This window comes from Lutra lutra, chromosome 14 (genome assembly GCF_902655055.1).
Source record: "Lutra lutra chromosome 14, mLutLut1.2, whole genome shotgun sequence".
In the NCBI taxonomy this organism is placed as follows: domain Eukaryota; kingdom Metazoa; phylum Chordata; class Mammalia; order Carnivora; family Mustelidae; genus Lutra; species Lutra lutra.
The window spans coordinates 26,113,888-26,127,669 of record NC_062291.1 but is presented as its reverse complement, the minus strand read 5'-3'; the positions used below and the strand labels follow the sequence as shown (position 1 = coordinate 26,127,669).

The window sequence follows — 13,782 nt, the reverse complement described above, 5'->3', positions numbered from 1 at the left end:
TACTAAGCCACATATCAGTAAAAGCAGGTATTACGTTATTGTTTATTAGAAATTGTCCAAAGTGAGAGAGTTGGTTTCAAAATACTTCTTGTATTCTAAAATGAAAGTGCTATTCTAGGGGGTACCTGGGTGGCTCAGTCAGTTAAACATTTGCCTTCTGCGCAGGTCATGATCCCAGATTCTGGGATGGAGACCCTAGTCAGGCTCCCTGCTCAGTGGGGAATCTGCTTCTCCCCCTGTCCCTCCCCCTTGCTCATGTGCTCTCACTCTCTTGCTCATGCTCTCTTCTCCCTCTCATAAGTAAATAAAATCTTTAAAAAAAAAAAAAAAAAGTGCTATCCTAGACATCAGTTAGGACTTTAGAGCAAATCTCTGACAGCTCTTAAGCCATTTAGCTCAGTCACCTAGATAGAAACTAACACCTAGATAGAAATTATTCTCTAATTCGAGCCTCTGTTGGCTGTTCTGTCAGTAGTTGCATCCAGAGAATATATGACGTAAAGAAAATATTTGTTGAACCAGTAAGGAGCACTTTGTCATAGTAAGCAAATCATTCCCTTATTATCTTAGAAAATTTGTTACATGTATTATGATCACACTGTCATAATATTCCTATCATTAAACCTAGGCAGGACTGTCTAAATTATCTTAGTGCCATAATCTTACTTTTTTATACTATTGTAATTGTTACTTCTTTTCCTTTGAACTGGAATGAAGTAGAGAATCACCTAAAAAATAAGGTTAGTACAGTAGTCTTACTATCCAGAATACAATACAGACTACAATAGAAATACAGGAGCACCTAGGTGGTTGAGTCAGTTAAGCGTTCAACTCTTGATTTCTGCTCAGGTCATGATCTCACAGTTGTGGGATCAAGCTCTGCATTGATCTCCACATTCAGTGTGGAGCCTGCTTGAGATTCTCTCTCTCCATCTCCCTACGCACCTCCCCCCGTTTGCTCACACACTTTCTCTCTCTCAAATAAATAAATAAATAATAATTAAAAGAAAAAGAAATATCTATTACTTACAGAGCACTATTCATGAAGAAGTACTTCAGTAACAATGTGGCTATCATATGCTTGGGTTTTAATTGATTTAGTAATACCATGGATAATTCAGAATTGGATGTATTAAGAAAATTAGTTTCAGTTATTTTTAAAAGTCTTACTAGGAAAACGTATTCATTAAGGTGGAAAGAGGCAGATATAGATGCTTTGTAGATGAAGAAATTGATATTTAGAAATTTGAACTTCTATAAAGTCATTTCAGTAAATACATTTAAGTTACCAGTTTGTTGTTGTTGTTGTTTTAAGATTTTATTTATTTGAGAGAGGGACAGAGGAGGAAGAGCAGACTCCACACTGAGCAGGGAGCCTAACTCTGGGCTGGATCCCAGGACCCTGGGATCATGACCTGAGCTGAAGGCAGGAGGAGCCTGGACTCTTGATCTCAGGGTTGTGAGTTCAAGCCCCTTGTTGGGTATAGGGAGTGCTTACAAATAAAATTTTAAAGAAAAAGAAAGCAAGTGAATGGGTCATTGTTGAGGAAATATTTGTACGTTTAGTGATCTTGGAAGTGTAGCCCATTATCTTAACTTTTTAAATAAATAATAAATAAATGTTGAACAATTTTTTTTATCCCAATAGGTTTTTTTTTTTTTTAAATATATAAACTCTACACCCAATGTGGGGCTTGAACTCATGACCCCAAGATCAAGCATCACATGCTCTACCAACTGAGCAGTGAGGCACCCGTAATTCCAGTACTTTTAAATTGTAAAATATCAATACAGGAGATTGGTTTTATAGAGCATACCTGTACCTGTCTACAAAGTATTGTCAGTGCTGCTTTAATAGCAATTTATTAAACCCTTCCACCCCACTGATAACCCACATGATTTTGTGGTTTTCTAGACAAATGCCCATCTTTCTGCCAGTTAAATGTCTAGAATAAGAGAAGAATGGTTGTAATAAAGGTAGGTGTTTAGAGAAGACTCGTAACTACAGAAACAAAATCAGAATGCAAATGTTTTAAGGAGTATAGGGTAGGAAGGTGATTGGGCTTATGTTTGTTTAACTTAAATAAGTTAAGCTTGGATCTGTATGTGGAAGTTAAAGTAAGAAAGAACTTGATGGCTGGTCAGAGCTGTCTGGGAATGGTAATGGTTTTCCTTGGGAAATAGAATGTTTCCTGTGTTCTATCATAGACACCAGGTGTGCATCAAGAGGTTTAGAGTCTGAACTTTTCCTTGTATTTTCTGTTTCTAAGATGAAGAGGTTACCTTGAGTGGGCAGTGCATTCATTATTAAAGGGGTGTGGAGAAAAGGGATTCTAGAAAGTTTCTTTACCATGGACATTTTTCCCCCCAGATGACAGATTTTACCTACTTTTGTATGATACTTTCCCACTCCACAGTATTTCCTTCTATAAAGTAGCATTTCTATATATTTTCCAGGGAATATAGTTGTTAACTTTGAAGTCCTTTATTTCTTCCTCTTGGTGTTTGCTAGGTATAAATGATGTATCAGGGTATTCACCACACTATTATTGTAAAAATGCCTGTTAGTCCCTTACAGTGATAAGATGAGAAGAAGCTTTATTTAGGATAAACTTAAGAGTAGAAGAGTGAAGTATGACCTACATGATTAGGGGTCCTTCTTTGTACTCTTCAGATACTTTTTGACTTTTCCAAATTGCCACATTATTTTAATTCACCAGATAGAATTCCCTTCACTTAGCTCCCTTCTGTTCACTGGTTTCCATGATCTGCCAGTCCACTTTTATAAGGGCCCCCAATTGACAGTGCTGCTTTGTTGTTCTTCCCAGCTCTACTCTAGGGCTCCTGCCGCTGATCTCAAATGCAGGAGCAGCAGAGGTGCTTTGAGAGAGAGAGAACAGAATGTCAAAGAGTCCAGCGGGGGACCAACAGATTGTGGGAAACCATGTGACTGTGTGATTCACATCTCCAAGGAGAGAGAACCGGTTGTTTCTGTGTCTAGATCCACCCTGTTATGAGGATAATACCATCAATAATGTAATTTTGATTGCCTGGATGCTTTGACACTGGCTTGAAAAAATAAAACTTAGCAGTAAAGCTACTGGTCAGATGAGTTTGAGTAGAACTGAATTCGAAGACATTTAAATCAAGATAGTAGATAATGACTTTCGTAGTTTAAAACTCAAACATTTTAGGCATTATGGGAAGAGAGAGAATTCATCTATGTGTATATGTATTGTCACTAAAATATTCACCTTGATTCTTTTGCTACCAACCTTAGATGACCTGATGCTATTTGGTTTGTATATTGCTTCTCATCATGAAACTCTTAAAAATATGACTTACCTTAGGCCACACTTAAAGTTAGAAAACAATTAGTAAATTTCAGATTTTTGTCTTTAGGACATTGTTGTCAAGGATCAAATCTTACCACGGGTTAATTTCTTATGCTCTGTTATTATGTAATTGCTAATGAACTATATAACTTAATGAATTTGTGTTTTTGCATATATTTAGATAAAGGAATTTTCTTCAATCCTTAGAAAATATAGGAGGGAGAGTTTGTAACATTAATGTTAGGACAGCATAACATGGACGTTTCTTTTAATCTGTAATTCTAGGACGACATAGACAGCTTAAACCCAGTTCTCAGGGACAACCCGCAACTTCAGGAAGAAGTGAAAGTCTGGGTAAAGGAACAAAAGGTTCAGGAGATTTTTATGCAAGGTAACTATTTTGAAGTTATGCATTAAGTTTTTTTTTTGGAACTGGGCAGTTTTTCATGTTTGGTTTTGTTTGTTCGGTTACATGCAGTGTTAATAGAAGACCAGTTTAATATTTTGAATTCTATCCAGTCCAGGGAGAATAATAGCAAAATCATAATTTCAGTAGAAAGTTGATAACTTCACCAGTTTATTACCTAACAGGAGCTAGCTGACTGGCATGAAATTATAACCACACACAGGTGTTTTGTTGATAGGAAAATTTCCATATTACAGAAAACAGTTAGGTGTGTCCTTCCTGGAGAAGGAAACATTGTTTGCAGTAGAGGATCGCCCAAAGCCAAAATTAATTTCCTTTGAAGAATGCTGTTAGTATCTGATAAAAGTGCTATTTCAGTTCACCTACTTTAGCAATGACCATACTACTAGTTATAGTTTTGTTTCCTTTTTTTAGTAAGTTATATATTTGTCTATAATATCTGACTTCCAAACCAGTGAGGTTTTATGTAATTCCTAGTGATTTCTTTTTCTGTCAGTAGAATCATTTATTGTAAGCTTTTTTTGTAAATCGAATTGAAACTGGGAATAGTATGGTTTGAAGTACTGATATTTTGTTGAATGTTTTTAAAAAGGAATTTTGTTGTTAAATACTCATAGTCAAATTCCATGTCATTTAATTTCAGCATTAATAATCTCTAAGGTGTGGTGGCAGTGGCTCTTTTGCTCTTTTTGCTTTTTTAATGGGTATTTATAGCAGCAGATCATCTGCTTATTAAATTCTTCTTAGGCTAAATATTCTTTAAAATTTAATACAGAGAATATGGAAAATGTACAGAAATAGAATATTTCAGTAAACTTCCATGTGCCTATCTTCCAGCCCCAACAGCTGTGGTCCTGCCCCATCCACACTACTGCTTACATCCATCAAATTCCATCTTTTCTTTTCTTTTTTTTTTTTTTTTTTTTTTTAAGTTTTTATTTATTTATTTATTTATTTATTTGACACACACAGAGAGAGATCACAAATAGGCAGAGAGAGGGGGGGGGAAGCAGGCTCCCTGATGATCAGAGAGCCCAATGCAGGGCTCGATCCCAGAACCCTGAGACCATGACCTGAGCTGAAGGCAGAGGCTTAACCCACTAAGCCATCCATATGCCCCTAATTCTATCAATTTTTTTTAAAAAGATTTTTATTTATTTATTTATTTGAGAGAGAGAGAGAGAGAGAGTGTGTGTGAGAGAGCATGAGAGGGGAGAAGGTCAGAGGGTAAAGCAGACTAGACTCCCTGTGGAATTAAGACCCCGATGTGGGACTCGATGTGGGACTCGATCCCAGGACTCCAGGATCACGACCTGGCCTGAAGGCAGTTGCTTAACCAGCTGAGCCACCCAGGTGCCCCAGTTCTATCTATTTTTAAACAAAGCCACCATACCATTATTATGACCCCCAAATTAATATTTCTTTAATATGAAATACTGGGTACTCAGGTTCAAATTTCCATTTATTTCATAAATGCCTTAAATGATTTTTAATAGGATTGACTGATTTTTATTATTATTATTCATTTATTTATTTTCAATCAGGGGATCTAAAAGAATGTCCACAGTTTAATTGGTTGATATGTCCCATCCCTTTTTTTCCTCCTTTCTTTGAAATTTATTAAAGATACCAGGCTAATATTTTCTTTAGCAACTTTTATTTCCTTATCATATTCTTAGAGGTGAAAAATTGAGGTAGTGTAGTTCCTGTCCATCCTAAGCAGAATTATTATATGTGGCTGACTCCAAATTTTGTTTTGTGGTAAGAATAAGACAGTTAAGAATTGAAAATTGTGCCAGTGGAAATTGAAAATTGGTCATGTTTGCAGTTATTCGGTAAGCTTTTGCTATAATACATTTTTAGAGTCTTTTATTCTTCCATAGTTAGAAAAGACTAGAGTTTGTATAATTGATTATCATGGCGCTGAATATATTTAATTTGTAGGTCAAATGGAATATTTTCTACACATTTGTTAATTGACTTATAGCCTGATACTGCCAGAGCTTTTTTTTAAACTGGTAAATAAATATTAAACTTTTAATTTGTATGCTAGATGGCTTATAACTGTCAAAGAAAGCATCAACCTAGGAATCAGAAAAATAGATTCATTCCTAGCTTTTTCACTTAAAATTTAATTTAACCTAGCAACCTCACTTTCTTAATTTTTATAAAAGGAAAAATGATATTAATTGAAGGAGATTAACCACTAGGACTTTTTGAGAGCACTGTGTAAATTGTTCATATGTAATACTATCATCAAGGTGATGACAGTATTTTTCTACCCCACCCCTCACAGTTCTTGTTAAACTTTCGAGTATCAGCTATCTTTCTAGTACTTGAATTGAAGAAATTTTTATCTTCCATTATTCTCTCCCCTGAGTGACTTTTTTTTTTAATAGGCATATTTGAATATATGCAGGTACATATCTTTTATTATTTAATCCTTCCCTTTAAAAAAGTGAGTTTAAGGGCGCCTGGGTGGCTCAGTGGGTTAAGCCGCTGCCTTCGGCTCAGGTCATGATCTCAGGGTCCTGGGATCGAGTCCCGCATCGGGTTCTCTGCTCGGCAGAGATCCTGCTTCCCTCTCTCTCTCTCTGCCTATTTGTGATCTCTGCCTGCCTCTCCATCTACTTGTGATCTCTCTCTGTCAAATAAATAAATAAAATCTTTAAAAAAAAAAAGTGAGTTTAATCCGAAAGTACACAATATTTATTTAAAAAAAAAAAATTTTTAGTGCCATATTTCTAATTCACTTAATAGTCCCTGTGTGTTGTAAGACTTTGGCAGCTTTTTCTGGGTCTCACAGAAGAATTAATTTATAGTTGTATTGGTAGAGTTTTGGCAGCTTAGAAAATTCGGATAGTACATTCCAAATCACCTTTCCATTTCAGCCAAGTTGTAGTCCTGTATGTACCCCAAACCTATTGAGTAGCTTTGCAACCTTGTGACTTTCTAGATCACGCTACCTTTACATTTTGTACTTAACTCATGATTCCAAAAACATTCTTTCTGACTTAAAGTACTTTATTTCTATTGAGTTAGGAGCTATATGTATAGTAGAGTGTGTTCAGTGTTAAACTTCACAGTGATCTGGGCTCTGAAGTATGTATATATCACTTCTAATACATTTTTTTGAAAACTGATACTTGAATAGGATTATTACTCATCTGTCACAAAGCTCATGTTTCTCCTAAAAGGTAATCCTTCAATGAAAATGTCTCCATTTAAGATACCCCTATTTCTTGTGTGTGTGTGTTTTTTTTAAGGTCCTTATTCCTTAAATGGCTACAGAGTGAGAGTATATAGACAAGACTCTGCCACCCAGTGGTTTACTGGCATAATTACTCATCATGATCTCTTCACTCGCACCATGATAGTTATGAATGATCAGGTAAATAGTCCAATTAATATTTTTGGTGAGATATTGATAATTCAGATATGGTTCAGTAGGTTAACACTAAATAATTTTCATCTCTAGGTTTTTTTGTAGTCAGACATTCCTAATAAGTTTAATGTTAGAGGTCACTTTAGGTCACAGGGAGATTAATGATGACAAATTTATTTTGACAATGATTAACTAAGTCCAAAATAGGAGCATCAAACTCTAATTGATTAGTCTTTTTTTTTAATCCTTAGGTCAACTAAAATTTTTTCTTAAAATCTTGTTTTTTCTGTCTCCAGTAATAAAAAAATTTCCCAAGTGACCACTTTTCACTAATGAAAACTAATGCACACCACTGTAGGTCTTATAAAATCAAGTTTCATAGCTGGTATGCTCCCTTAAGTTTTATGGTGAGTAGTAAGGACACAAAATTCATATGAAGTTTTAAAGAATAATCTGAATGTCTTGATTTTTAAATCTTTCAAAGCTGTGGGTTATTTACCAAAAAGGAAAAAAAAAAAAGAAATTTACATCTTCCAAATCGAATGCCCCATTGAAAACAATCCAAATGCTTTGGGTTAAAATTTTAGCCAAAATGCTGAAAAAATTATATTGTTTGGTTGTATTTAATTTTTTTCCTAAAAGGGTGACAAACTTCTCAGGGAAACTTAGAATTGCCTTTCGTTTTTAAAGGAGTTGCTTCTTTAACCTGTCTTTTTAAAATTACTATTATTTGTATTCATTTGCAAATTTTTTGTCATTTTCTTCTTAAACTCTACTTTCTTAGTTTTATTTTATAGCTGGTTTTTGGAAATTACTTCTTATTGTTGAAATACATTTTGTGACTTGGTATTATACTGCTGATTAATTCTTATCCTTGTTTTTATATCTAGTGTTATATTGACTAGCTGATTGGATTTAATTTTTGTTCTTGTTTTGTGTCATGGATTAGGTACTAGAACCACAGAATGTCGATCCTTCTATGGTTCAAATGACCTTTCTAGATGATGTTGTTCACTCTTTGTTAAAAGGTGAAAATATTGGCATTACATCACGGCGAAGGTCTCGTGCCAGTCAAAATAGCAACACTGTTCACGTATGTATGTTGTTTTGATATATTATTATAAAATATTTTTCCTCAGATTACTTAGGATCAGGTAGTAAATAATCATTGTTAAATTGGTTATTTTTAGGGTCATTATACACGTGCCCAAGCAAATAGTCCCAGACCAGCAATGAACTCCCAAGCTGCTGTACCAAAACAGAATACACACCAGCAACAGCAACAAAGAAATATTCGTCCAAGTAAGAGGAAGGGCTCAGATAGCAGTATACCAGATGAAGAGAAGATGAAGGAGGAAAAGTATGATTATATAGCACGAGGAGGTAGTACTCATTTTTCTTTTTAAGGGAATGAGAACAAATAAAACAAATACATTTAAGATGTACTTATTTAATATTTTAATGATGAGAAATAAAACTGTTCCTTTTTTCAAATTTTACAGAAACTCCTAAAGGGAAAAACAAACAGTTGATGAATAAAAGAAGGAAACCTGAGGAGGATGAAAAGAAACTAAATATGAAAAGATTACGAACCGACAATGTTTCAGATTTTTCTGAGAGCAGTGACTCAGAAAATTCAAATAAGAAAATGATAAATAATTCCTCAGAGCAGAAGCCAGAGAATGAGTTGAAAAATAAAAACACTTCAAAGATAAATGGAGAAGAAGGAAAATCCCAGAATAATGAGAAAGTAGGAGAAGAGACACTAATAATAGATAGCCAGCCTCCCTGGGATCAAATACAGGAAGATAAAAAACATGAAGAACCAGAGAAGCAGAAATCTCTTGACTCTCAGCTTCAAGAAAAAATGATTATTCATTCATCAGAGCAGGCCACACTTTCTGATCATAATCCTAATGATTTACTTCTTCAGGAATGCAGTATGGAAAAAACACATACATTGGAATTATTACCAAAGGAGAAGTTTGTATCCAGACCACCCACACCAAAATGTGTTATTGATATTACGAATGACACTAATTCAGAAAAGGTGGCTCAGGAAATCTCAAGTACCTTTGGCCTTCAGACACTTCAGAAAATGGATCCTAATGTTAACGATTCAAAACATTCTATTGCAAATGCGAAATACTTGGAAACAGCAAAACAAGATTCTGATCAGAGCTGGGTTAGTGATGTAGTTAAAGTAGATTTAACCCAATCAAATGTTAGAAGTCTTTCCTCAGGAAATGATCACCTGAATATGGAAAAAGAGAAAAATCAGTATGTCTCTTACATGTCTTCTCTAAGTACAGTTTCTGTCACAGAAGATAAGCTACATAAGCGAAGCCCACCCCCAGAGACAGTAAAATCTAAACTTAATACTTCAGCAGATGCTCTCAAGACAAAATCAAATCCCTCGCCTGAAGTTATTAAACCCAAAATTAACCATTCTCCTGATTCTGTAAAGTCTAAGGCCACTTACGTGAACAACCAAGCTGCTGGTGAGAGAAGACTAGCAAATAAGATAGAACATGAGTTATCAAGATGCAGTTTTCATTCAGTTCCTACTCGAGGCAGTACATTGGAAGCTACAAAGAGCCCGCTTATTATTGATAAAAATGAGCATTTCACAGTTTACAGAGATCCTGCACTTGTTGGGTCAGAAACAGGAGCTAATCACATTTCACCTTTCTTAAACCAGCATCCCTTTCCTCTTCATTCTTCATCCCATAGAACCTGTTTAAATCCGGGTACCCATCACCCTGCCTTAACTCCTGCCCCTCACTTACTTGCTGGATCATCCAGTCAAACTCCATTACCTACCATTAACACACACCCTCTGACTAGTGGTCCACACCATTCTGTTCATCACCCTCATTTACTTCCTGCCGTGTTACCTGGAGTGCCTACTGCCTCCCTACTTGGTGGCCACCCACGACTAGAGTCTGCACATGCCAGCAGCTTGAGCCACTTAGCATTAGCACACCAGCAACAGCAACAGTTGTTACAGCACCAGTCACCTCATCTTCTTGGACAAGCCCATCCTTCTGCTTCATATAATCAGCTTGGACTTTATCCAATTATTTGGCAATATCCAAATGGAACACATGCATACTCAGGACTTGGTCTACCTTCTTCAAAGTGGGTTCACCCAGAAAATGCAGTTACTGCTGAATCTTCATTAAGGAGGGTAAGTTACGGGGCGCCTGGGTGGCTCAGTGGGTTAAGCCGCTGCCTTCGGCTCAGGTCATGATCTCAGGGTCCTGGGATCGAGTCCCGCGTCGGGCTCTCTGCTCAGCAGGGAGCCTGCTTCCCTCTCTCTCTCTCTCTCTCTCTGCCTGCCTCTCTGTCTACTTGTGATCTCTCTCTGTCAAATAAATAAATAAAATCTTTAAAAAAAAAAAAAAGGAGGGTAAGTTACACTGTGATTTGCCTCATCAGTATATACTTATTAATCACCATTAATCACATTTTATTATAATGTGTTAGAATTTTTCAGATATTTATTTTTCCAGTTATGGTGAAACTTGATACTTAGTAACTGGAACCACAGAAGGTGAAATCTCAGAAAAGCCTATTTATTTTATTTTATTTTATTTTACTTTATTTCTTTAAAGATTTTATTTATTTGATAGAGAGAGAGAGTGACAGTGAGAGAGGGAACACAAGCAAGGGAAGTGGGAGAGGTAGAAGCAGGGAATCTGACATGGGGCTCAATCCCAGGACCCTGGGATCATTATCTGAGCCAAAGGCAGATGCTTAATCGACTGAGCCACCCAGGTACCCCACACCTGTTTATTTTAAAAAGACAATTTAAAATTAAGAAGTAAAACCTCTTAGATTGCTTCTGACATGTCTATTATGAAGAATGAATGTCTTCATAACTAATTATGGTACCTTTCTATAATTATTTTGCTCAGCTAAATTCCTAGAAGTGAAGTTTGTAGAGTAAAATTTATACAAAATTGTGAGACTTTTGTATGTATGATCATCTTACTATTTTTTTAAAGAGGGTAGGGAGAGAGAGAATCTTAAGCAGGCTCCATGTGAGGCTCAGAGCCCGATGCAGGGCTTGATCTCACAACCCGAAGATCATGACCTGAGCCGAAATCAAGAATTGGACATTTTGACTGAGCCACCGAGGTGCCCCATCATCAAATTATTTTTAAGACAGATTGTTGTTATATCCTCCAGTTAGATATATTGGTGGTATGTTACAAGCTATGACTCTCTGAGGCCCTTGTTCTTGTGAGTGTGCTTAGGTTGGAGACTTACGGTATTTGGGAGTAAAGTTGGGGCTGAGATCCTGCCAACATCAAATATGAGGAATGTTGCTGAAGGTGGTGGTATAGAGAGCTCTTACTTCTTCTTGAGCTAATGTGGTTTCTCTAGCCAAATTTCTTTTTATACTAAGAAATGATTGTTGAGGAATGCATAGGTAGCTCAGTCAGTTAAGTATCTGCCTTAGGCTCAGGTCATGATCCCAGGGTCCTGGGATCGAGTCCCATCTCTGGCTCTTTGCTTAGTGCGGAGCCTGCTTCTCCCTCCTCACTTCTCCCTGCTCGTAGTTGTTCATTCGCGTGCGCGCACTCTCTCTCTCTCTCTCTCTCTGACAAATAAATAAATAAATAAAATCTTAAAAAAAAAAAAAAAAAGGAAAAGAAATGATTGTTGAGGTCTTTACCACCCCCGATATCAAAAATAGTGAGACTTGGTATCTTAAACTCCAGTACACAAGTTAGTTGTTGGTGCAGCCCAGATTGCTCTTCAAGTATCCCCCAGAATCTTTTTTTAAATACTATTAATTTGTATTGTGGTAAAAAGCAGTTAACAGTAAATTTACCATCCTAATCATTTTTTAGTATGCACTTCAGTAGTGTTAAGTATATTCACATTGTTGTGCAGCAGATCTTTAGAACATTTTCATCTTGCAACACTGAAACTTTATACCCATTAAACACTAATTTCCTTCCCTTTTCCCCTATTTCTTGGCCAACCACCTTTCTACTTTGTTTCTGTGATTCTGACTGCTATAGATAATTCATTTTTGATAAAATCATATAGTATTGTCCTTTTGTTGCTTCTTTCATGTAGCATGATGTCTTTGAAGTTCACTGAAGTTCATCCACATTGTGGTGTGTAACATGATTTCCTTTGTAATGTTCTTCTGTGTAACGTTCGTATGTGCATATACCACATTTTCTTTATACATTTGTTGATGGAGTTTGGGTTACATCCACCTCTTAACTATTATGGATAGTGCTCCAATGAACCTGTGTATTTTTGACCTCCTTCTCATTTGAGCAAGAAGTACAGTAAATATGTTGGGGGTGATAATTTGAAAGGTACTGCTAGTGAGCTTCTTACTTCAGGGATAAGACTGCTTATGTAGAGCCTTGGTAATAGATGCAGGGGTGGTGAGCCTCATGCCAAAAGTTTGTCAGAGGAATTGTTATATTCTGGGTAGCAGTGATGACATAGATTAAAGTTGTGAAGTTCGTCAGAGGAATTGTTATATTCTGGTAGCAGTGATAGCAGTAGATTATAGTCATGAGTCCTTCCTTGATTCCCAAGTTGTGATTGTTGCCCTTGATGGTAAGGGGCATCAAGTGGTTAGTGGTGCAAGATAGAGTTCTAACAGTTTTGAGTGATACTTTGTATGGTTTAATCCCATAACAACTATCAACTCTTTTGGGCTTCACTTCTATATGAGCTTTGGCCTTCTTTAACGCAGTCACCCGTAAACATAATTTATTCTGTATCAGCATGCCCACATTCAATGCTGGCAGGATTTCAATTCTAGAAGAATTGTGCTTGCTTTGATCTGATTCATGAGCTTCTCATGTCCATTCTTGATGTTACTGTTGAACTTGTGGTAGCTGGAATCTTACTGGATTTTGAAGAGTCACTAATTACTACTCCTTGCCATTATTGAAAGCAGGCCTGGTGACCCTAGTGCCTAATACACCCACATTTTCACTCTGACCCTTTGCTATCATTTCTTGAATGTTAGATGCAATTGATACTGGACAAAAAGACAGGCTAGAAGAACACATGAGCCGGCAAACAGTTTTGAGTCTTCCGTAATTTCCCAACCCAGAAAAACCAATCTAAGTAACAGAACTAGCTTGGGTAGGATTTTCTCTCAGTATATGTCATTCTAGCCTCCATGTATATAAGGGCATAAAATGTTTTATTAACTGGTCACAAACTTGTTAAACTAAAAACAAGCATATGAAATTTTCATTTGTTATATAAAAATTTAAAGGAGTATATTTAACATTTTGAGCAAAAATGACCTCTTAATATTGTGAGAAGTAAAGAAAATATTAGGAAATACTTATTAATGATATTTTATAGTCAGAAATTAATTATTACCATAATTGATTGCAACTTAATACTTCTGGATCATGTAGAACTGAGTCCTTTTAAACATATTTGAATAATCCTCATGCATGTATATATATATTTTTTCCTCTAATGTGAGATTTGTGCTTTATAATACATATTTCTAATCTAAGCAGTTTTACAGGAGCATGTTTTTGGTGTGATATATCCGTTGCTTTTGCGTTATCTCTTTGAGATGTAAAATTTACTCTCTTTGTTAAAACCAAAGGGGATTTTATTTTCTCAAT

The 13,782-nt window shown here is 36.0% G+C and overlaps 1 protein-coding gene across 11 annotated transcripts in view; it reads left to right on the top strand.

Annotated features, from left to right (window-relative positions):
• The window catches only part of JMJD1C (jumonji domain containing 1C), a 337,814-nt gene that overhangs the window by 285,517 nt on the left and 38,515 nt on the right, over positions 1 to 13,782 (top strand). For 6 of the 11 annotated variants that reach the window (XR_007122613.1, XM_047701577.1, XM_047701571.1 and 3 more), the window contains 5 exons: positions 3,621 to 3,726; positions 7,029 to 7,153; positions 8,097 to 8,240; positions 8,338 to 8,530; positions 8,650 to 10,337. Coding sequence is in view for 10 of the 11 variants with exons in the window: in XM_047701571.1 (XP_047557527.1) it covers positions 3,621 to 3,726; positions 7,029 to 7,153; positions 8,097 to 8,240; positions 8,338 to 8,530; positions 8,650 to 10,337 (2,256 nt within the window). In the remaining variant the exon portion in view is untranslated. Of the gene's footprint in view, positions 1 to 3,017; positions 3,037 to 3,620; positions 3,727 to 7,028; positions 7,154 to 8,096; positions 8,245 to 8,337; positions 8,531 to 8,649; positions 10,338 to 13,782 lie in introns of those variants that run through there. The other 5 variants (XM_047701578.1, XM_047701579.1, XM_047701576.1 and 2 more) reach the window with 4 other exon arrangements.